The sequence below is a fragment of the Poecilia latipinna genome, unplaced genomic scaffold, assembly GCF_001443285.1.
Source record: "Poecilia latipinna isolate Pla-1442-1.1 unplaced genomic scaffold, P_latipinna-1.0 Scaffold2409, whole genome shotgun sequence".
Taxonomy (NCBI): Eukaryota; Metazoa; Chordata; class Actinopteri; order Cyprinodontiformes; family Poeciliidae; genus Poecilia; species Poecilia latipinna.
Window position 1 is genome coordinate 1 of NW_015115025.1, and position 23,414 is coordinate 23,414.

At 37.3% G+C, this 23,414-nt stretch overlaps 1 protein-coding gene across 1 annotated transcript in view; it reads left to right on the forward strand.

Annotated features, from left to right (window-relative positions):
* Positions 1-6,698: 6,698 nt before the first annotated feature.
* lcor (ligand dependent nuclear receptor corepressor) overlaps positions 6,699-23,414 on the forward strand; it is a 38,301-nt gene continuing 21,585 nt past the window's right edge. The window contains exons 1-3 of the mRNA XM_015019323.1: positions 6,699-6,813; positions 15,324-15,403; positions 17,362-17,494. Coding sequence (XP_014874809.1) covers positions 6,699-6,813; positions 15,324-15,403; positions 17,362-17,494 — 328 coding nt within the window. The remainder of the gene's footprint in view (positions 6,814-15,323; positions 15,404-17,361; positions 17,495-23,414) is intronic.

Sequence of the window (23,414 nt, forward strand, 5' to 3'; positions counted from 1 at the left end):
CATTTGTCAACTTCAACCAAAAATCAACGATTCTAACTATTTTTCAACGTTGATTTAACATCATGTGCTATCTGGGTTTAGATTTGGAGTGATAAAAACCGGACTGGAGAAGTTGTTAAACCAGTCCAGATGCATTTTAGAAACTGAAATAGTGTTTCAGTTGCCGCCATCTCTCATTTTTTTATTGTTTTGCCATTTTCTCAAAGTGCTTCATATTTTGTTCGCCACTCAATAGTCTGTAACATACTCAGAGCTGGGCGCCAAGCTTCAGCCACTTATCTTTATTCTGGGCTTCATGATGATCGCTCGCTGTGGAAGCTCCTTCTGGCGTCTGCTGCGCTCTGGCAGCACCTCGGCGGCGCTTTGTGACCCGTCTTCATTTTGATTGTTTTAATGTCAATCCATCTCATCCAACGAGGTTTTGGTATAATTTTATCAGGTTAAGATAATAACCTGATTGTTAAGATTATCACCAGGCTGACATAAAGCATCTATTCTTTTATTCATGTGGAAATATTTTCATGTAAAGTTTCTGTTTGACTTTTCTCTGCTTTACGCATCTTTTCCCAAATGGTTCTGCTGTTTTCCTCCTTTCCACTGCTATAAGAAGCTGTTGAGTGTTGTTTCTTGACACGCCTACAACTGTTTGTATTTAAAATCCTCTTGTGAATTAGATTTTCAGCAGTTTGTGCTCCTTGTTAGTCTCTAAATCAGTTTAATCTGATTAGTCTTCATCTGTATTATTTCTTTTGACCATAAAATGTAGCCAAGTTCTCACTGAAGCACTGCAAAAACACTAAATCTTATCAAGTATTTTTAGTTTAGTTTCTACTGGAAATGTATTTCCAGAGAATTTCTCTTATTTATCTTGAAATAGGAGAAAATGAACTTACATGTAGCTTTCAGCAGGATATAGGAACTTGTTTTAAGTCAATAATTCCTTAATATTGAGGTAAAAGTGCTTGTTCCATTGGCAGATTATTTGACTAACAACATGGGAAAATATTTTGGTAAGAAAACGAAATAACCTGCCAACTTTTTCATCAATATTGGGGAATAATTGACTTAAAACCAGCTCCTTTATCTTGCTGAGAAGTTACCTGTAAGTTATTTCTCTCTTATTTCTAGTTTACTAAGATATTTCAAGTAGAAACTAAATCAAAAATACTTGGTAAGATTTTGTGGTTTTGCAGCGTAAGGACTGGCAGGTTTAATGGTTTTATGTAGGAAAATCTCTTTTACGGAGTTCAAATCTAGTTTGGATGATCTAATTTAATTGTGTTCGGATTTGCATGTGAGAACTAAGACTTCAGTTTCCAGTTACAAACACTCTGACGTGATCAGAGAAGAAGAATGCAACAAGCATTAGATTGACAGTTTGTAGAAGCTGAAGCCATCTATGTTCACATGTTCTGACTTTGTCCTTTCGGCTGCACGTGGATTAGCTCGCTGTCATGTGACTACACCCATGACTGTTTTCGGATTCTGTTTTTAATGTATTTTTCTGTGTGTGAATCCTTTTGTTTGTGCAGAGGTGACTCGGCTTTGCGTTTGTAGAAAGAATGTGTGTGAAGAAATGAAAAAGTCCAAATTTCCCTGCGTTTTTGCACTGGATCGCTGATGTGTGTGTGTGTGCATGCGTGTGTGTGGTCCTCTCTTCCCGTCTCAAGTGTAAATGCATTCGGACCCAGAGCGTGTTCACTGACTGGCCTACATTTCCTAAGCTTTTTGCCTCCGGCTTCGAGAGACTTTGTCATCATTTTGTTATCTCATCCGTCCAATCACATCCCCTGATCTCACTTGTCCAATTGCAGCGCATTAGTAGTGAAAGACTCCTCCACTCCACTGGAACCAGTGCTGGGAAAAAACAGCTCGTCACTTTTTAGAAATTGTCAGCCAAATAGCACCGGGCCTATTTAGCTTCCACATTCAGAGCATAATGATACCCCAAAACTCCACTGACTGCATCTGACATGTAAGAAGAAGAATAGTAAATCTGTGGATCTGGGAAGTAGGGAAAAATGGGAGGCCTTAGAAAAGTCTTTGAAGTTTCAGATTGCTTTTATCAAAGCTAGCTTTGTTTTTAGCATGAATCTTGCATGAGCAGGTCTGAGGGAATCTGCCTTGTATGCATGGATGGATTTGACCACATTATGCAGCATGTGGAGGGAGGGAACAAACATTGGGTGTGTGTGTGTTTCCCTTTGATTATGACTGAAATCAGTCCCTAAGTCTCCATAAAAATCTTTTGATTTGTCATCTTTAAAGAAATGTTATTTCCAGAAATGTCTATCCAAACAAAAAAGACCAAAAGCAGTGGCATAGTAACCTGTAAGTGGCGCCGTAATACTGGCATGAAAACTAACCAAAAACAGAAGAAAGATGCGATGCTTGTGGCTAAAGCACAATGTTTTCTGTCAGTGTTATTACTAGATTTTTTTGCTCTGGAACATGTTGATCAAAAATACAATCATGGGGCTTCTAAATTTATGTTTCTACATCAACATTAACACAAAATAAGTACATTTTTTTGTATATGCCATTCCTTTGAATGGAAATCAAGATGCTTTCTTGTTTTTTATATTTTCCTTTGTTTCAGCAAAGCAAGAAGATTTTCTGGTAATGTTTAAGAACACTGTTATAGGTACACCTGGCTAGTACCATGGAGTACTTTATTTTACCATTTGACACAAATATAGTGGCAAACATTGAACATGGGAACCATTGCTCCCCGCTGATGTTTTAGTGTTTGTGTGGGTAATTAGGTCGTGTCGTGGCATGGTGGGTTTCTACCGATAGAGCTGGATGATATGGCTGAAAAACATATCACGATGGGCATTTCATACGGGTCAATATCAATAATTATTGATTGGCTTTTTGTTTTAGATATCTGAAATGCTGCCAACGGTGACGTGGCCTTTCCTGTTTTATCCACAGTTTTGAAACTGTGGTTTGTTTTTTCATTATTTTTAAGCATTTATGAGGGACGGTGGCGAAACCTGAAACTGCAGCTGTGGAGGTTACTCAGCAGGTTGTTGCTAGGTAACCAAAGAGTGAGTGAGTTGCTAGGTAACCAAAGAGTGAGTGAGTTGCTGTCGCACGATTTGATCCCGACAAAGTGTAACATATTTATTTATATTAATTAAAATACTAGTTGTTATAAGAAAACCGATTTTTCTAGACAATGTTTTAATTCTATTAATGAATAATAATTGTCCTAATGTATCTCAAAGATTATAAATAGAAAATTGTTTATCGGACTCACTGGACTATAGGATTATAATCTGATTGTAGCTCCACCCTATGGTGGACTCATCATGGACAATAATCACATCTTCTATAAGATGTTATCAAACTGTAGAAGACTATATATTGTGTGTTCATGGGGAACAATTTATTACTCTCTTTACTTATGTCTGATTACTGTACAGATTTTTTTTTTCAGTGTGGAAAATGTTGTTAAACCATTTTTAATCTTTATTTCTTGTGATTCTCTTTAAATCATATACTACTTTAGTGATTACAATGACATGATAAAGAAATAAAAATACCTTCCTAGAAGTATTTCTTTTAGAACATGAGCAAATTAGCTTATGGTACCGATTGTGCTCTGACTTTGCTTAACTTTGCCTTTTCTCTGCCTACATCTCCCAGAATGCTTTGCAGTTCTGGATTGGAGTTCAGTGTAATTACTGAAAATTCTATTAGACATATTTTCTATTGATATTGGTACCATGTCCATCACAGTATATATGTTATGATTTATAGTCCAGCTCTATGCCTGGCCTGCTGGTTTGAGGTGCTTGGTGGGTTCCTCCTTCCCACTGCTCAGTGGTTCTGCTGCTGGGGGCTGATGTGGACACCCTGCACCTCTCATTGTGCTTCTCTGTCTTAATGATGGGGGTCCCTGGTGTTTGTCTCCCTGTTGCCCCAGAAGCTGATGCTAACAGCCTCTTGATACTCTGGGAGTTGATTGCGGTTAGGTCTGTGGCACCTTTGCAATTCCAGGTGTCAAAATAACACCAAGTCCACACAGAAGAGGACGCGTACACGCACCCACACACACACGCACATGCACACCCACAAACACACACACGTATACACTCAATATAAATAATCCAAAAGGTTGAAGGTCATACAAACACAACTTCATATTTTATTAATGCATCTCCTTTCTACTTTGATGCCAGATGCAACGGTGATTTAATAAAACCAATCAAGCAATCAGGATAACATCTCCAGGGCAGCTTTGCAGAGACCATGCATGCAACCAGCTGGTTCATATGAAATGCCACGACAGGACGTGGAAAAACTAAAAAATATCAACTACATTATGTATTTCACTGAGACTTGCCATTAATAAAATCTGAACTACTCAATGTTTTATGAGGGGTGTAAATTTAAGCAGTTTGCAGCATCATACCTATCTGATTGACAGCTTATGGTAACATATGGGGGAGGAGCAGATCTATAGTGTTCGCTCCATAAGAACAAAGAGGAGACGGCACTTTCTATAGAATCGCAGTTTAAGTACAAGTAAATGTTTGGACAGTTTCCCTTAACATTAGCTTATGTCCAGTTCTGAAATCATGATTAATCTGATTAGACTTAATTTTTTTTTTAATCAAACTAAAACAGATTACCTTTACAGTGGATTTCCCTTTAACCAGTTATTGATATGAAACCAATTGAAAATCATTCGTTGAGTTTGTGTCCCTTTTTCTCGTCATTAGTGCTTCAGCAGCTGAGCTTTAAGTGCGTTTGTTGACATGAACTGCAACGATTTTATAAGTGAAAAATTCATTTATTATGCAGGCATTGGTTTCTTGGTGGAACGGCCTCAGGCGTTCACCTTTCGCACTCAGAAGCAGCTGCACTTGAACTATGTGTAACTTATCTCTGAGTGTGTGTGCGCGTGTGTGTGTGCCCCGTTAACCTTTCCGTTCCCTGCTTAAAATGCACACACGTTTACGCACACATGTACACAGCCTTTGTCTCCGCTCCTCTTCTGTCTGCCTCCATTTCCATTTAAAGGAGGGAGGATATGGTGGGGGTGGAGAGGAAAGGCGGGGGGAGGGCTCAGGTTGAAAATTACAATATGTATTTATGTTTCTCTGTATGCTGTTGCCAAGCAACAGTAGACTGAGGGTATTTACAGTTAATAAAAAGTGAGTGACATTAGCTTGGTGTATTAGAGGTGCATCGCTCATTTGCTTTAAGAGCTGGAAGAAAGATAACGCGTGTGTGTGTGTGTGTGTGTGTGTGTGTGTGTTGTGTTTCTTCTCGTCCGTGTTTGGGTTTTTGTGCTTATTGTGTGTGTGTTTACAATAAATGTTCACAATCTTAACTTGTGTGGAAAAAAACTGATTCTCTTTGATTTGTATGTACTTTTTATTTCAGTCTGATTTTATTGGTTTAATATGTTTTGTTTGTATTTGATGACTTTGTTTAGATGTTTAGTATGTAGAAAAAAAATTCACATAAAGTGCAGCGGAAAAGTGAAGAAGTGTCTGCCTCCTGACAGATTGGTTTTGCTTTTCCTTCTTTGTTGTACTTTTATATTTCAATCTATTTTGTTTTAAATCAGAAAACATGACGAAACACAAAATGCAGATTCTTTAATTTATTAAAGGATAACATCAATTTTGTCCTGTGTAAAAAGAAAAAGTGACATTTCTTCTTTTTAAATCATGAATTAACTGAAATCAACTCCTTTTTTTAGTTCAATACGACTTGTCTGATTATTGACTCGCCTATGAAATGAAGAAAGCACCAAAACAGAATCAGTTTTCAGTGTGAAGTATGTTACTTGAACTTGAGGAATAGATGAAAAACAAACATGAAACGGTGGTGAACGTGGTGAAAAGTGGTTTTACATCTGCTGTAAAAGCTAAAACATTAATTTAAAAAAGACACCATAGCACCATCAGTCAGACATGACAGTGGTGATGTGATGGTTTCATGCTGCTCTGGACGATTTGCCCCAAGTTACAGACGATGCATTCTGCTCTCTTTTAGTTCCTGGCTGTAATGTCTGGCCAAAGTTATGTTTTTGGATTGGCCTAATTTAAGTCCAGACTATATTTAATTGGGACGCTGTGATGTGAACGACTCATTTTCACTGATTGCAATATTCTGATGGCAGTATCATGATATATTTTTTAAATACCAACCATGATAACGATATGGCAGACGATTTTCTGCTTTTTCCTTCTTTCCTTTTTTGTTTTGGTGGCGGGGGAAGATTTTTTATTTTTATTTATAAAGTCACTACATTAAAAAATATTCATATATATAAAGTCACACAATATGTTTAATACTAAATAGATAAATAATTGGGTAACAAAAAACAGCCTGAAATAAGATACCAAAATACTTAAATACACAAATTAAACAAACTGTTGTGGTTTGATTAGCACTAATTTTACAAGACGTTAAAAATGTCTCCCCCTCACGTTTTTTTTTAAAAACACAAACATTATGTGCAAATCTAAGAATCTTGATTAATATTCTTGAAAGAAAATCTCTCTGTTAAAACAAAATATTTCGCTTTAAAAACCTGCTAACAGTAAATGATGGATGATGGGTTGGTTTGCATCTCTTTTCCCTTCTAATAAATTAATCATATTCATTTTATAACTGCATTTTATATTTACTCAGGTGTTTTATTTTTTCACTTCACCCTATTTGTTGTTTTGATGAATAATCTGCGAGCAGACATTAACGTCTCGTCTCTTTCTGTCACAGGCTTTGAAAGCATCTTAGAGGGCTTGTTTGGGCCGGGACTAGTCAAGGACGTCACTTTTTTCCAAGGTAAACACGCACTAAGCACCAACGGGCAAAAATACAACATGCTTTTACAAATCTTAACTTCAATTTCAAGAACATGAAAGGTAAATTGAAAATTTTAATTAAGGAGCTAACCTCATGAGGAGCCGTCTGAGTGATGACAATTATGAGTCACCGGAGTGTTTATTCCGGTTTTCCAGCTCAAAGTGTTTTTTCTGCTTGTGTTTCAGATTCTCTTGGCATAGCCTTTAAAACAAGCAGCAATTACAGCAACTAGTTATTTCCCTTTCTCTGTTAACTGTGATGGATTTTTTTTAAACTGTAATGTTGCCATTTGTAGCCCAGTTCAACCCAACTTATTTATTTATTAATTACCAATATACAACCAATGTTGACTCGAGGCCAAGCAGATCTGATTGATAGAGAAATCGGCTCAGTAAATACAGACAGATTCTAATTCAGTTACATGTTTTCCAAATTGATTCTTGCTGTTAAATAACACAGTCACCAGTGTTTGGTAAAAACTTTACTCTCAAGGGAAAGTGAGTTATTTGTACCGTTTATTATGTATTGTGATAAATATCTTGCCAAAATAAGATTTTGATTTGTTGTCATGATAAATTCCTATTAAGGATCTTTAAAAATCCCTAAAACGGTTCGCACTGTTGGGATTATTATTTTTACTATTTTATTCCCTGCTAAATGAAGCTAAAACTGCCAAAAATCTGTTCTGAGCTTTTGTTGTTCCGCAGAACTTTTGTAATTGTGCAAAATGTATGTCTTTGCACAATTTTGGCAGAATTACTGATCTGAATATGTTGTCCTTTCAGCAAGTGGCCTTTAGTTTTGAGTCTGTAGTCACTGATTAATCAATTACTAAATTAGTTGATAATTATTTCAGTAATTAATTGTGATTAATCCAATTAATCATTTCAACCCTAGATTAGTTACGCTCTTTGTGCTAATCTTGCTAAACACTTATGTGATAGTTAAATCACATTAGTGAAAACCTGTAACTTTAAACTCTTTTAGGAACATTAATTTATTTTATTACGGCTATTTTATCTTTGAGATATTTACATTTACTGGAAAAAAGTGGGGGTTTTTTTCTTTCATTCTTAAAGGGAAATTGTAATCAGCCCATGATCAAAGTATTGCAAAATATTTTACCCACTAGGCTAGTAGTAGTAGTAGTACCTATTTTCTGAAGTAGTTTCTGCAAATTCTTTGCCACTTTTTGTTCTTTTTTTGGGGATTTGCGTGCATATAAAGTCCATTAGTGATGGGGCAAGCTGCAGTATGTGCTATTTAGTCAGCCAAAACCTCCAAACCAAGCATCTTCCTGCCCTGAGTGCTGGTGCAAATCAAATCCATATTTGATTTGCACCACTAAGCACCCAGCTTCCTCTCTCTGAATTTCTGTCTCTCCCTGAAACAAGGTCAACATGGCGGCCCAGAGTCATGTGACCCCTCCCCCACCAACTTACGGCATTTTTAGAATATTTCGGGCATGTCATTTTCACTCATGCATTACACTTCCACACATGCCCAAACTCTAGTAAAGCTGACACATTCTCAGTCACAGCTCAGACGTACATTTTTCACACCACCATGCGCACACACTAGCATAAAAGCTAGCTAAAAAAGAAACCTAACTAGGAGACGCTGACTGCAATACCGACTCTCAGTCTGGTATTCTTTTTTTTAATGAATACAGAACTACGTTCCCAGGTCCGTCCAGATCTGAGCCGTGTAATGACCTGCGGAGAAGTTCATCACCTCAAACAAAGCGCGCCACGTTCACGAAAAACAAGTAGCTGCAACGCTGAGCTGATTAGGTGCATTCACAGCAGCTGACTATTGACCAGGCCCACACGAGTGTGAAGCCTCCTGTAAGCACCGTCAATATTTTCTTTAGGGTGGCAAACTTGCGGGGCGCGTGCATGAATACGTGGACAATGGTGAGAGCGAGGGGTCAAGCTAGCAGTGGGGCTGGAGCTAATTGGTGCCTTCCCAGGGATATTGTAAGTGGCACAACTGCAGGGTTCGAGCTGAGCTCACCTGTGACCTTTTCATTACCGCCACTGACAGAGCTGAAAGACAGAACAAAGAGGAAGCGGCGGCTAAATTATCTGGATGTTTCACAGAGAGCCGAGAGGAACTGACTGGAAAAGACAGACATGTCTGCTGTACATTAGAACATGTCTTGAATTACACACAATTAAACTTAAACACACTGGCTGTGTGTCAGATTGCACTGTGGTTCACAGTTGTTGAAACTTTATGAATATTGTGATAACGAAGTCCCATCCAGGTGAAAAATAAAGATGCACCAATCCAATATTAATATCTGTATCGGTCCCGATATTGAAAAAAATTCTAGATTTAGTGCCTGTGATCCAAAAAGGGAGATCTATTCACTCTAATTCTATGCTTTGTTCTCTGAGCAATATTATACTTTATTTTACATTATATTTAGTATTCCTAATTGTTCTTTTTGAATTATTTGAATGAAGGTTTGTTGCCATTTATTTTAAAACCTATTATTTTAGTCAGTTTCAGTTTTTTTATTATTTATTTTATATTGGCTGTTTTATTCCTAACATTAAAAGTTGTTTTTACATGTTTGTTTGAGCTTGTGAAGCGGTTGGTGTATTCAAGTTTGCTGTACTGGCGCAGAGTTATCATCAAATAAATTATAATTCATTACAAATATGTCTGTGTTTAAAAAGAAACATTAAGTCAATTCTGTTTTTCTAGATTGGATTGGTATCAGCCGATACTAAACCTTATGTCAGTATCGGAAATGAAAAAGTGAATCCGTGCATCCTTAGTTTGCTATCAGCAGGATAGAAACAGAAACGTCTCGCCCTCTGGTGGTTTAATGGTGCATTGCAATAAACTCAGATCATTTCACTGAATACAAATTCATCATTTTAAATTTGATGGGCAGCCATTTTGTAGTTTACTTATACATTTATTATACATTTTTAATGTACACAGGCTTAGAAATTAGCTCATGTGGCTAGCTTAGAGCGCTCTCTCTCTGTGTGTATATTCCAGACTATAGATATTTACTGTAATTCTGAGATTTGACAACATTTCTAAATGCAGCTTCATGACAGAGATGGAAAGCTTGTAATAATAAACAGGCCACCTTTCTCTACTCTGTCCAGTCTTCCTGTCATCTCTTAAATTACTTCTTCCATCTCCGAGCTTCCTCTGACTTACTGATTCAGAAGCGTCCTCCAGCTAATGGCTAATTTGAGTTTTCTCAGTATCAACTTCCACAACAAAAAGTGTGGAAAAGTCAAACCTGCTGTACATTGGAGAAAAACACACACTCTCTCTCTCTCTCGCTCTCTTAAAAAAAAAAAAAAAAAAAATATATATATATATATATATATATATATATATATATATATATATATATATATATATATATATATATATATATGACAGACATTAGCTGATATTAGTGAAGTTTCCCATTAGCAATTCAGAAAACCAGTGTGTTTTTCCTAATGGTTGTTCTGAGTGACCAGAAGGTCACTGAAGGAAGATGTTTATGAATCATTATCTATTCCTGTGTTTCCACTTATTTAATAAGATACAAACTATTAGGACTGCAGATAATGGTTTACTATTGCATCTCAAGGCAGCCATATTGGATTTTACGTGTTGGTGAATAACCTTTGACTTTCCATGTTCAGGGTTTTTGATAATTTAAGACACCACAGTATCCTACCTTTTTTTAAAGGAAGCAGATAGGTTAGCGGTTAGGATAGTGTATCGTCTCTTCCTGGTGTTCTTGAAGGTGAAATAGGCTCTGTAGAAACTAATATAGGACAGTAATGTAGTATTTTCAGCCTGCTGTTAATTTCTTCTTCAGCTCCTAATCATATGAACCGTATTCCCTCATGATCGACGCATTCTTCAAAGACGACATGCAGTCATTGTTCTTTGCAGCATGAAAATCAATTAGCAGAATTTTTTACGTTTCCATGGGCTGTGTAATCCACCGCCGTCATGTGATGGAGCCAGAGTCACGCTCATGTGATGGGTTCCACTTCACAACAAGTGTTTTATGCCATCCGGCAGCCTGGTGAGACACTTTCACCATATCATCAGCTTGTTTTTTAGGCGCTGGAAAGGGTGACCGCTTTGAGAAATGAACTCTTGATCCAACACGTACCCGATGCTCACAGGATGTAGTGACTGAGTATTGATTTCTCTCATGTGTTACTCTGTTTTTTTCTGTTTTTGTCTCTGCGGAGCTGAGTAAGCTCCTCGTTTGGTCCTCCTGTCACACTGCTTTTCTTCACTCCTCAGTCCTGCTTTCTTCACATGTCTTCACATGTTTTATTACTAAACAGAGCAGTTTTGGCTCCATTGTTGCATGTTTGCAACATGCCATGTGTTAACAGTCTAGTATCAGAAGGTGCTAGGTTAGTGAAATGCATCATAAATTTCAGAAATGGAGACTCCAGGCAGCGCTCGCCACATTTCAGTTGGGGAAGATGTTTGATAAGATTCAAAATAATTAAACCTTACATGGAATTTATCTGTTCAATTTAGGAAAATACATTTAATTACACAAAATTACCATTGATACAGTGATTACCTCCCCCAAATAAGGTTGGGTTGGACAATATGGCTGATAAACTTAACACAATATAAGTGCTTCATATCAGCCAATATCAGTAACTGTCTACAGATAATTATTGATTAGTTGTTTGTTTTTTTTTAATTATCTGAAATATTGGTAAAGTGGTGGTGTGACCTTTCCTGATTTATCTACAGTTTTCCTTCCATGCTGCGTTTCTTTATTTCTAAGCAGTTTTGAGGAGAAACCTGAAACTGCTGTTTGTTGCTAGGTAACCACAAGTTACTCACAGGTTGTTGCTAGGTAACCAAAGAGAGTGAGTTAGTTGATTCCACCAACTTTGCTTAGCTAGCTGTTTGAGATTGAGTGGCTAAAGCCTTTCCTCTGCCTACATCTCCCAGAATGCTGTGCGGTTCTGGATTGAACTTCAGTCAATATTATATACTTTGAATATCAGATGTATCAGCTATTGATATATATTGTTACTGATTTATTGTCCAGCCTTAAACTAATGAGTTTTTGGTTTCCACTTTTCTTTTATAGGTTGAAGTTTCAAGGAACTTATAATTAGTTTGTTTTTCTCTGAGGTGTAAATGTTTGCTAAATACTCTGGGACTTTAGCAAACATTTTTGTGAGTTGTGACTAATGTGGGGCCAACACTCCAGGTCGATTGTATTTAGGAATAAAGAATGAATATATGAATATGAAAACACCTCATGCATGTTCTTGAGTTATGAGCCCAGTGATAAATATATTTTGAAGGGCTAGTTTGTTTACAGAGACGTCATAATACAGTTAATTTATTTATGGTTTGTTTATGTATTTCAGATATTTAAAATGTCTTCCAGTTTCATTGTTAAAAGTTTAGAAATGTGTTTGTCTTTGATAGGGTGTATTTGCATTGTTATGCCATTTTTAAGCTGTTAGTTAATAATGGTCTCAGAAATGCAATGTTATCGTTTATCGCAATGATTTCTGGGACAATTTATCACAGAGCAAAATTTGTTATTGTGGCAAAGCTTTGGATAAAACCAAAGTAGTACAGATCTAGTTATTGCAGCAGTGAATTATCCTTCCACCAAAGTTCAACCAATTTATAGGCAATATTTCTAAATTACGTTTGAGACAAAATTACTTAATTTAAACCTGGAAAACAGAGATGTTTGGCCTGAGACTAAATATTTTAGCATTTTTTGTAAACGTGCCATTCTTATACATAAAGCTGGTGAAGTTAAGCACCAGTGTGTGGCTAATGTGATAAAATGTAAAGGTCCATCTCTGTGTATGTGCCAGAGGAACAGTCAATGTAGTCCTGTTGGCAAAACGGGGCTTTACAAAGTATTTAATGTTGAAGTACGAATAATAAACAATATAGTTAAAAACATTTAATCCCAACACGGATTCCTGAATCATTATTCAGTGAGATTTTCCTCCTGCATTAAAAACTAAATACACTTGATGGATTTTCACTCTTGCTCTGTCTAAATGCGAGTGCTGTATGTCTCTACAATAAAAAAGATCTGATAGTTAATAAAATAGATCAGACAGGTCACAAGCAGAGGTCGCAGATGTACTGATAAAATCAGTGATTGATGAGCTGTAATGACTGCACACCTGGCTGCTTTAAACGGGACATTTTTGTGTTATTTCACGTTGACTAGCAGAACTTGTCCAAGCTGCATAGCTACAGGTGAACATATATAAAACGCCCCCCTTCCTGCATGTCAGAGCTTCAGTCTGCACTTCTGCATCAGGCTGACATCAGATCATTGCAGCCGCTCATAAATGTGGCCTGTCAGCACCGAGTGGAGTCTTAAAGTGGACTCTTAAATACACCAAATCAGCGTCAGTGATCGGCAGTGACGAAAATCTCCCCGCTGTGTTGACAGCATCTGGGCAAAAAGAGGAAAGGAAACCAAATGGCACCTCACAGATGACCTGTAACTGCCAGCTTTGACGTGCATGCAGCTCCTCGACAAGAGTGACGGATTAGTCTATATATAATCCAATGGAGTCGATAATAAGGAGAGTATTTCAAAGTTTGTCTCACAGTAGTTTACTTTGTTGTACCTGAGCTAGCTTTAGTTCTTCTCCAGCCAGATTCATTTCCAGTTCTTCAGTGTTTTTTCATGTTTTATTTTGGAAACATCTCAGCGTTGGTGCAATCTGGACTGAGCTGGGTGTTGCACGCAACCGATTTCTTTGGCATTAGTCTGCGTTTGATTGGCTGAAGGGTTTATGTCAACAGAAACATTTAAAACACCATTTTCAATCTGCGATGAGACCAAACTGCTCCAGGTAAAACCTGGGGGTCCAAAACTTTCCATCAACTGTGGCAGAAGAACTCCAGGCCTGTCACAGTAACAAACTATCCTGGATGATAAATTGTCCCAATAATTATTGTGATAAATGATGACATTGTTGAGACTATTTTCACATAATATTGCGATAGTCACACATTAATGCAACNGCATCCTCTGAAAGATCAATAAACTTTAATTTCTTTAGCTCTGGAAACAGAAAATAATTTAAATATCCAAAATAAATAAACAACAAATAAAATGGAGACTAGTTGATACCAAAGCACAAGACTTAAGTCTTTTGTCATCCAGTGTTTGGTTGAAATGGAGACTCAAGAAAGACAAACAGTCATGTAAATTGAAATTATTGAGCTTGTTTTAATGTATCATTAACTGGGAGAAATGTAGCTTTAACGTTATTCTGTGTGACTTTTTCAGGATTTTTCTAGTTCCTATGAACTCTTTGTTTGGTAGAAAAGTTGCTCTTGATATAGTTTTAGTGGTTTAGTTACCTCATTGTTATCCATTTTGTTTTAGACTGACAGGTTTTATTGATGTTAGTGACTTTCTGGGTTTTATTTCTTTGGTGTTTTTTTTGCTTCTATATGCCATTGTCTGCATTAGTGTATTTTCTCCTGTCTGTTGCATGGCTTGTTTCAGTTTCTTTATCCACTCCCTGCTTATAACTAATGCTAATTTGCTTCACATGTCACCTGCCGAGTGTCGGCCTGTATCATTATCACAGGAAGTGGGGGGCGCTGCCAAACAGCAGCCGGCTCCCCGCCCCTGTGACGGCTCAACGACACAAACAGGATCAGCGCCGCAGCTCTGCAAGCTGCCAAGTATCCTGCTTAAAATCTTCAGAGCCATTTTAATGTTGATTTATATATTTTTCTTCATCCAGCTGTTTGTAAGAAACATTTTTGCAAGATCATCATGTGTGCAGGTATACATATTGTTTCACAGGATTCATGTCAGGTTTAAGACAAACATCTTCAGTCAAATCTAGGCTTTCATTGACAGATATGGTTCATTTTTACTCCAAGTGAAAAGTTGATGACTGCCAGATTTAATCAAGGGGCTGTGATTAAAAGTGAATCTTTTTAGCGCAACTGCTGATCCTGTGGCTTTCTCAGTCTACATTTTGAATAGATTGTGAATTAAAACGGCGTGCTGGATTTCTCTCCTTGGATATTTGAAAACTTGTCTCAAAGGTCGTCATGATGCTGTTTAACGTGCATCATAGAAGGCATTGATGTGTCGAGGAATTATACCCTATATCTAATTAAAATGGCACAAAGGCAATATATTAAGTGTTGAAGCGCACAGCGACCTCCACAGTTAGCGGCACCCCAGTAAAGATGTGTAAAAGGTCTTAAAATAAATTTGTCTTTTTTTCCAGCGCCATAAGATCAGCCTATATTTTAAACACATTAATTCAGTGAGGAAAATATGCTACTGCACCTGTGAATTATTAAAACCCTTTTTTAAAAAGTGGGATTTTTTTTTATCACGTTAATCTCAATAAGGAATGCAAAAAAGGGTCTTATAGATTATGCCTGAGATTAGTTAAGATGGAGCCTGAGGTTATTAATCCAAAACTGTTTGTCTTCTATGTTTGATCCAGACTGCGAGCCAGAGGAAGTGTCTGACTGGTCCTTCGATGAAAACTGTCTCTTCTGCTGCTTAAGACGTGAGAAAAACAAGGTGGGTCCCATAATCAGTTGGTTTTTTTTGCAACGCTATGGGAGCTGTACAGACTTTGACTTTTACTATATAAAAAAAGGTGTGGATTTAGTTTAGAAATGAGGCAACAAAGATTTAGAAACAAGCGCAACTAAGAGTATTTTTATCAGCTGAGCAAATACCACATTTCCATAAATAGTGTGGAGCAAAAGCATCTAGCAGACTGTTTTCACATCCATTCCTCAGACATGAAAACACTGAAGTGTGAAAGTTTCCCTCTAAATTATAAAATAATTATTATACGTCAATTTATTTTTCTAAAATATAAACAAATGAAATTTTTTACAAAATAACCTCCACCATCACTTCGCTGCGTTACAGAAGGATTTTAAACTACACAAAGATTTTACTCAAGAAAGAGTAAAAAGGTATTTGGTAAATTTGCAGTGAATTAACATTGGTTAAACCCGGCAGGGAGGGCCTGTAGATTTATTTAATATGTAGCAGCCAGAAACCAGGCATTTGAAACACAAACTGAAAAACACATTTCACTCTTTTCTGAGGAACACACCCGACTTCTCGACTCTCTCAGGTTTATATAAACTCCTCAGCTGTTTATTGAAGCCGTTTAATTGAAGTTTAAAGTCAGACGTGTCTCTGTTGTGAAGAGAATCTAAAATGTAAAATCTACTGAAGATGTTTAGGGTTTTTCTGTGTGTTTGGAAAAATCCCAGCACATTTTAAAGGATGTCTCTGTTTTCTTAGTTATGCTGCACTTATATGACGGTTGTAAAACACCTTGAAACACAAAAAGAGCAAAATAGTAAATCCATTATCACATTTAATATGGAAATACTGTATGTGTTCAGTGTTAAAAAAAAAAAAAAGCTGTATGCATGTGTGCCTGATTATGTTTTAAAATGGGAGTGAGCATTTGGTAAAATATGGATTACTAAACCACCCCCAGTCACACACTGTTCGCCCCAACCAGCATAAAAAATCAAATCAAAGGGAATACAATCCTCTGCTGGTGTATGGGTGGACCACATCTATAAACCTATAGAGCTGCAGTCATGAACCGTTTTCAATGGTGCACTCAGTCCTGGTGACACACACAAAGCATGGATCAGTGAAATGGCACTTCTTTTGTGCCAGAGATCCCGAGTTCAACCACTCAGTGTTACTTTTGTTGGTTTTTCTTTACTTTCTGGGTGGGCGACATGTGGACAAAAGCTGCAGTATGCAAAAAAGATTTTTCTTATTTGGTAAGGCTGTCATTATGGCATTTGTTATGAAATAATCTGTCAAAAAATGAATCTGGTCCCTGAGCCACTTTTGGCTTCTGAAGAAATGCACCGAAAACAACCAATCAGAGCCAGGAGGAGGGTCTTAGCGCTGTCAATCAACCTCATGTATTAGCTCCTAAATGTCATAATGGCAGAGAAATAACTTAATTACAGCAAAACTGTTTATGCTAACTAGCCTAGCATTCATGACAGGCTCTGCTGGCTGCAGCGAAGTAGAGAGCAACTGAGGTATGAGCAGCACTAAACAGAGTGTGACTGACAGCGCTTAGACCCGCCTCCTGGCTCTGATTGGTTGTTTCTGGTTAGCACTGGAAGAACTGGGAGAAGCCAGAGGTGCCAATTTTTTCACAGATTATCTGTCTCATACTACACTGTCACCACGTAGCGTCTACAAATATATTAAAACATATTTTTATGAAAGTTACAAACTTCAGCTTTAATAAATAATTTACTGCTGGAATTAGATCATATACAGACCCTGGTGTTTCTATGAGTGGAGAGCTGTGAAAAGATTTCTCCTGTATTTGGTCAGATCTGTGGTAAATTAGAGAGATGCAGCTTTTTCATGCCACTTAGAAAAGCTAATTAAGATTTGGTTCATAAAATCCAGCTCTGCGTTTCTCTTTTTGTTCCACAAAATAAGTTGCTGTGTGTGAATGTGTGTGTATTCAGGAGCACATCGTGGAAAACGGTGGAGGCGGCCACGTGCTGTCGGAGTGTGAGGACTTCAAACAGGGGCAGTCTCGGATCAGCCGGCTGGAGAGACAGGCCCGAGACTTCCTCAATGCTGTGTTCCACAGAAAAGGTGAGGCACGTTCATGGAACATGGTAAACGCCTCAATGCGTCTAAAACTACAGCTGTAATTTCCAAATACGTAAATATTAAAGAGTTAGACGAGGCTGAATTAGGACTGGACAATAAAAGAATAACAATATCAAAATAGACACGTGATCAATAGATAGTATATCTGATAAAATATTCAATGTGTAGAGTATTCCAAATAAAAAACGGAGTGGAGTGAAAACTGTGGATTAAAGAGGAAAGGTCACACCACCAGACTGGCAGTATTTAAAACTAAAAACTAATCAATAATTAGCAATATCGACAACTCTTTATCAACTAATAAATGCTTAAATTGTGATAAGTTTATTCTCCCGTCCTAGGCTGAATCCAGAACGCCAAAACGAGTCTGAACTATAATAAAAACTTGAGCCAAGATCTGAAAAAGCCGTCCAGATGAAATGCATAATTAATTTTTCTTAGCTTTTTGATGTCAAATCCTAAAAATCTTTACCCGCAGAAGGAACTGTTGATGTTAATTTAAAATGTCTTTATTTCTTGTTGGATTCCAAACTAGTTGCACTATTTTTAGTTTTTTAATTGTTTTAATGCTTATGCTAAATGGTTGAATTCATGCAAAATTACACAAGTGAGTTTTTATGTGTTAACTTTAATGAGAACTAAAATAATATTGTCATCCAGCAAAAGCCAATATAGTCTTCCAAAAGATGTTTTTAATTTCAATGGGATTTTCCTTGTGAAATAAAGGTTAATAATCATAACAATAATAATAAAATCCTAGTCAGTACATCTGAAAGGGAGACAAGTAAAATATTTTAATATGTTGATGTCCATTGTATTTTAAAAAATATTTCAGTTTTTAGTTTTATTGCTTTGTCATAGTTGTGTGCATTTATTTTTTATTTACTATTCCTGTGTTGGACTGGATACTGTAACTGGTTTCTATGGAACTGATCAACACTGTTGGTATCATCAAAGAATTATTCATATTTGAATCAGAAAAATATTCTAATCCATCTCAAAACATGTTCATCAGTGACAAAAAGAATAAGAAAATGAATCAGTTATGAAAAGAGCAGGTAAAATGGGACTTGATGAATGCATTCACTGAAAACACATCAACTCAATTAAAAAATAATCTGCAGCTAATGACTTTTTTGTTTTGATTTGACATGTGTGATGGCTTAATTTGACTCTTATTTTCACGATGTTAACATAAAAACAAACATTAATTCCTCCAGCAGAAAAAAGAAACCAAGCCGCAGTAAGAGCTTACCCCAAGCAGAGCTGATGTGCCTGACCTCCTGCTAACTGCTGCCACTGTCTTTGCATGCATGTGATGTTTCTGTCTAAATTTAGCGACTCCACAGGTAGTTCTGCCTGCGTGGGCAAAGCCAGGCTGATTAGGACTTCAGGTGGACCGATATCTGTTTCCGCTCTGCACCTTTGCCTCAGGCCAGGACTTATTCTGATGGTTAGAAAGGGATTTAAATTGGTTTGATGATTTTAATAAGAAGTTGCAATGTTGGTGTTAACAGTTTATTGCTGCAGGGCTCATACTGTCAGACTAAATTAAAGTGACCCAGCTTAATCTGTGGATTTCTTTTCATTTCCAGTTTTAACATGGAAACCTCCACTTACTGTCTCCTAGTTAAGCCTGTAGCTTTCTCCTTTTCTAGGAACCACAGACTCTGATTGGGCCGAGCTTTTGTTTCAGCTCAGCAGGACGGCAGTCAGCTCCTCGTTTCAATCATAATTACTGAAAGAAAGCAAAAAACACAGATTGATATTTATCTCGTTTTTTGCCCGTGACAGTTTTGCTCCCATTGCAGCTTCTCCCTGTTTTTATAGAAAGACTTTCATTACTTAAGAAATTAAGTGAGAGATAATCCCAGAGATAATCTGGATCCATGCAGTCAGAGGTCTTACACTGAGTTTGAGACCTATTGTGATTTAAGGACTTCGTACTGATAAAAAGGAACAAAGTTTTTCCAAGTAAATTTTTATAAACATAAAGTTGTGCAAATGGAAACTATTGAGTTTGTTTTAGTTTATTATGTGACTGATTGATTTATTGTTTATTGTGACAGCCCTACGTGGATCACAACAGTTAGTCGGATCCTTCCTGCAGCTTGAGGCTCTCTAGAAATGCTAGGGACGACACAACTGAACGTTTTCTGCTTTAATTTTCAAAGACCTGGAGTAAAAATCAGCTGACACTTTAAGCTACCCATAAATTAGATTTTCTTTCTTTTTCTTTTAGGTTTTATTGGCTCTAGTGACATTTATTTGATAGTGAATTGACAGGAAATAGGTTAATATTAGAAGGGGAAGACATGCAGTGAAGACGGTGTCACTACATTAAATGAGTTTTGCACAAAATGAGTGCTAGTTGCATTGGCAGATTATTTCACTTATGACATGGGGGAAAGTGTCTTATGAGTGAATTAATTTGTAGTATCAATATTAAGGAATTATTTACTTAAGATACTTATACATTTTATTTTATTTCAAGTGAACTAAGATATTTACACTTGAAACGAGAGTAAAATACTTGGTAAGGTTTAGTGTTTTTGCAGGGCATAATTTGGAGCGCCACACGGTGAATTAAATCCCAGAATATCTGGTTGATACAGCGCACGCGTTTTTCCGTCGTAGCAACAGGAGGATTTCTGTGGCAGTGATTACCCAGTGTGATGTGTTCAGGAAGCACAGGAGTCAGAGAACAGAGGATTAGCGAGTCTGTCACAGCAACGTACGGCTGCAACACCTGCTGACATGTCTGGGGCACATATCCCCGCTTCCTAACAAACCCGCTGCTGCATGATGGCCTAAAGAAATATAATTGCCAAAGCTCAGCTGAGGTGAGGAGGATATACTTCAGCTGGTAAACGCTGTGCTACTTACCACATTTCTATGAATTTCATGATGTCCAGATTAATTTTATCTATTCAAGAGGTGCATTTTATTGTATCTGCAAGCCCTTGAGCAAACATAATTATCTAGATAATTCAGCGCTAAATATTAGATCGAGGACAGTAGTCTGAACACTGATACATTTTTTTATCATGACTGACAATTTTTCAAAACACCGCCTCAACAAAAGACGAGAGGAAAACTAAAGGAGCAAAGTGGAAATGAAAGAACAAAGTCATTTCCTTCTCCTGCACTTGTTCTTGTGGGTTTAGTCGAAACGTCCAGGGAGATGGAAATGCTTTGTGGGAGCGAAATCAAAAACATTTTGAAAAAAAAATAATAATTTGAGAAACGGAGGAAGAATTTGATGTAACTGGAGGAAGGAAGCATAAAGACGGGGGCAGGCAGGGGGCTGCCAAAAAAGCAGCTTTTCTCTGCTGTATGTTCCTGATTGGTCTAAATAAGCCTTTCTCAAACTGAGGTCCCCGGACCACCGCTGGCCTGTGGGCGCCCCCTTGCGGTCCGCAAGGTACTGCATGTAAACAACCGTTATTAGCTGCGACGTGAGCTCAAGGTGCGACGCTACAGTTAACTTACCAAAGGGATGTGTTTAAGAATATGAACGGATAAGTGGCTCAAAATCAGGTCACTAAAAAGAAGAACTGAAGTTACTGGTGGAAAGTTTAGTTTTTGAGCATTATGACGATGCATAGCATTCTGCAGATTTAAGTCTGCGACTGCTCTGAATACGAAATGACAGTAATGAAGCGGTGAGAGGCGCTGTGCACCACGCTGACTAACTGCATCTTAACTATTGACTGGCTGAAAGAAAGAAAATGTTTATTTTTGCCAAAGGGGTTGAGATGTTTTGTTATTCAAATAAAATCAAATTTTATTTGTATAGCACATTTCAGCAGCAAGGCATTTGAAAGTGCTTTACATCATTAAACACAAAAACACAGAGTCATGCAACGTTGAATAAACAATCAAAAACATTAATTTTCCTGCCGAGTCAAAGTTATTGTTATTGTGGGGGCAATTTCTAGTTTTGTGGTCTGTGAGTGTTTAAGTTTGAGAAAAACTGGTCTAGATAACGAGCTTTACACAAACTGTACAGCAAACAACATCTGAGTTTTGGATTATATCTGCACATCTTCATCATTACTGTTTTGGGGTAACGATACATTTAACAGATTTTGATCTTGACCCACTTAGTATCCAAACATCGTACTCTAGTAAGAGTAGTGATACTTCAACATACCGTGTTTTCCGCACTATAAGGATCTAAAGCCACTTTGTTGACATGAGGAATGTCAACAAAACAGTCCGACTGCGGTCGGTGAGGAGAGCCTTCTGCGACTGGGCCGGGGCGTGGCCGGACGATGGTCACCCTTCTCAGTTCGCGCACAGCATGTTGGTGGAGAACGTGGTGCTAAATGACCTGCAGACGACCTGATTCTAGACGGTAGGTAGGTAGATAGGTCAGTCAAACTTTATTAATAGATTACAAACCAGCGTTCTGACAACTATCCCAGCATGCACCGCGCGCTTCTTCTTGTACGGGCGAAAATGAAGTCGGCGGCTGCTTACTGTAGTTACTAGACCTGTTGTGGCTCAATATTGGTCCATATATAAGGCGCACCGGATTATAAGGTGCAATGTCGGCTTTGGAGGAAATTGAAGGTGTTTAGGTTGCGCCTTATAGTACGGAAAATACGATAAGTGAAAGAAAAAGTAACCATCCAAGAAATTACTCAAATAAGAATAAAAAAATTATTTAGTAAAGATTTACTCAAGTACTGAGTAACTTTTTTACATCTAATTATGCATAGATTACATAATCAGATTTTTTCTTTTAAATGTAAAGTTAAGTGGAAATTTTGGTATTTTAAGACCAAAATGACAGTAATTCATATAAGTGCCAAAAAATAACAAAATCATTCAAAAAAAAAAAAAAATCCAAATCATTACATTACTTTTCCAAAATTACTTTCAATGTAAAACTTATGAAACTTTAACAGAAACTGCAGGTGTGTGTCTGTTTATGGTGAATTTTTGTTTAAAACATGTTTTTTATTCAGTGGGTAGAAAATCCAGAAATTTTACTCGAGTAAAACTAAGAAGTACAGTGCAGAAAAAATACTTCTAAAAGTAAATATCTTTCAAAAAAGTTGCTCAAGTAAATGCAATTCAGTAAATATATCTAGTTACCCAACTCTGTGTGCTGTACTTAAAACACTCAATGCAAATTGATGATCTGATTTTCAAAAATTGAGTTTAGAATTACATAGAACCTAAAAATAAAAGTTTCTCTGAAATAAATTTCTAAATGATCCAGAAAATTAAAACTGGAAATTATTCATATTGTTTAATTTATTAATTTAACAAACTGAAACATTTCAGAGAAAAGCAAACACAGCATTTGAAACATTTCAATTTAACATTTAATTTATTGTCTGCATCAAATGAACTCATGTTTATTTTATTTCTTTATTTGGTGCCAAAAACAAGAAAAAACATTTAGGGATCCTGAAGGAAAGAGTACGGAGTCCCATCGGAAAAACGGCAGGCGATAATCTGATCTGCACTCTGATATCGTGCTGCTTCCAGCGCGGTCAATAGGCAGGATTAAGAGCGGCTTCAGCATCATTTTTGGATTATTTCAGCATAGCATCAGGATTGGATTTCGGGATGAAATGGGATAAATAAGCAGTCGAACATGCCAACAACTGAACAGATTCCTCGAGGACGGAACGCTGACATGTTCTCACTGAAACCAGGAAGATGGAGCACATCACACACACACCCCACACACATCACACACACACACACCACACACATCACACACACACCACACACACACCACACACACCACACACACACCACACACACATCGCACACACACCACACACACATCTCACACACCCCACACACACCACACACACACACCACACACACACACCACACACACACCTCACACACACCACACACACCTCTCACACACATC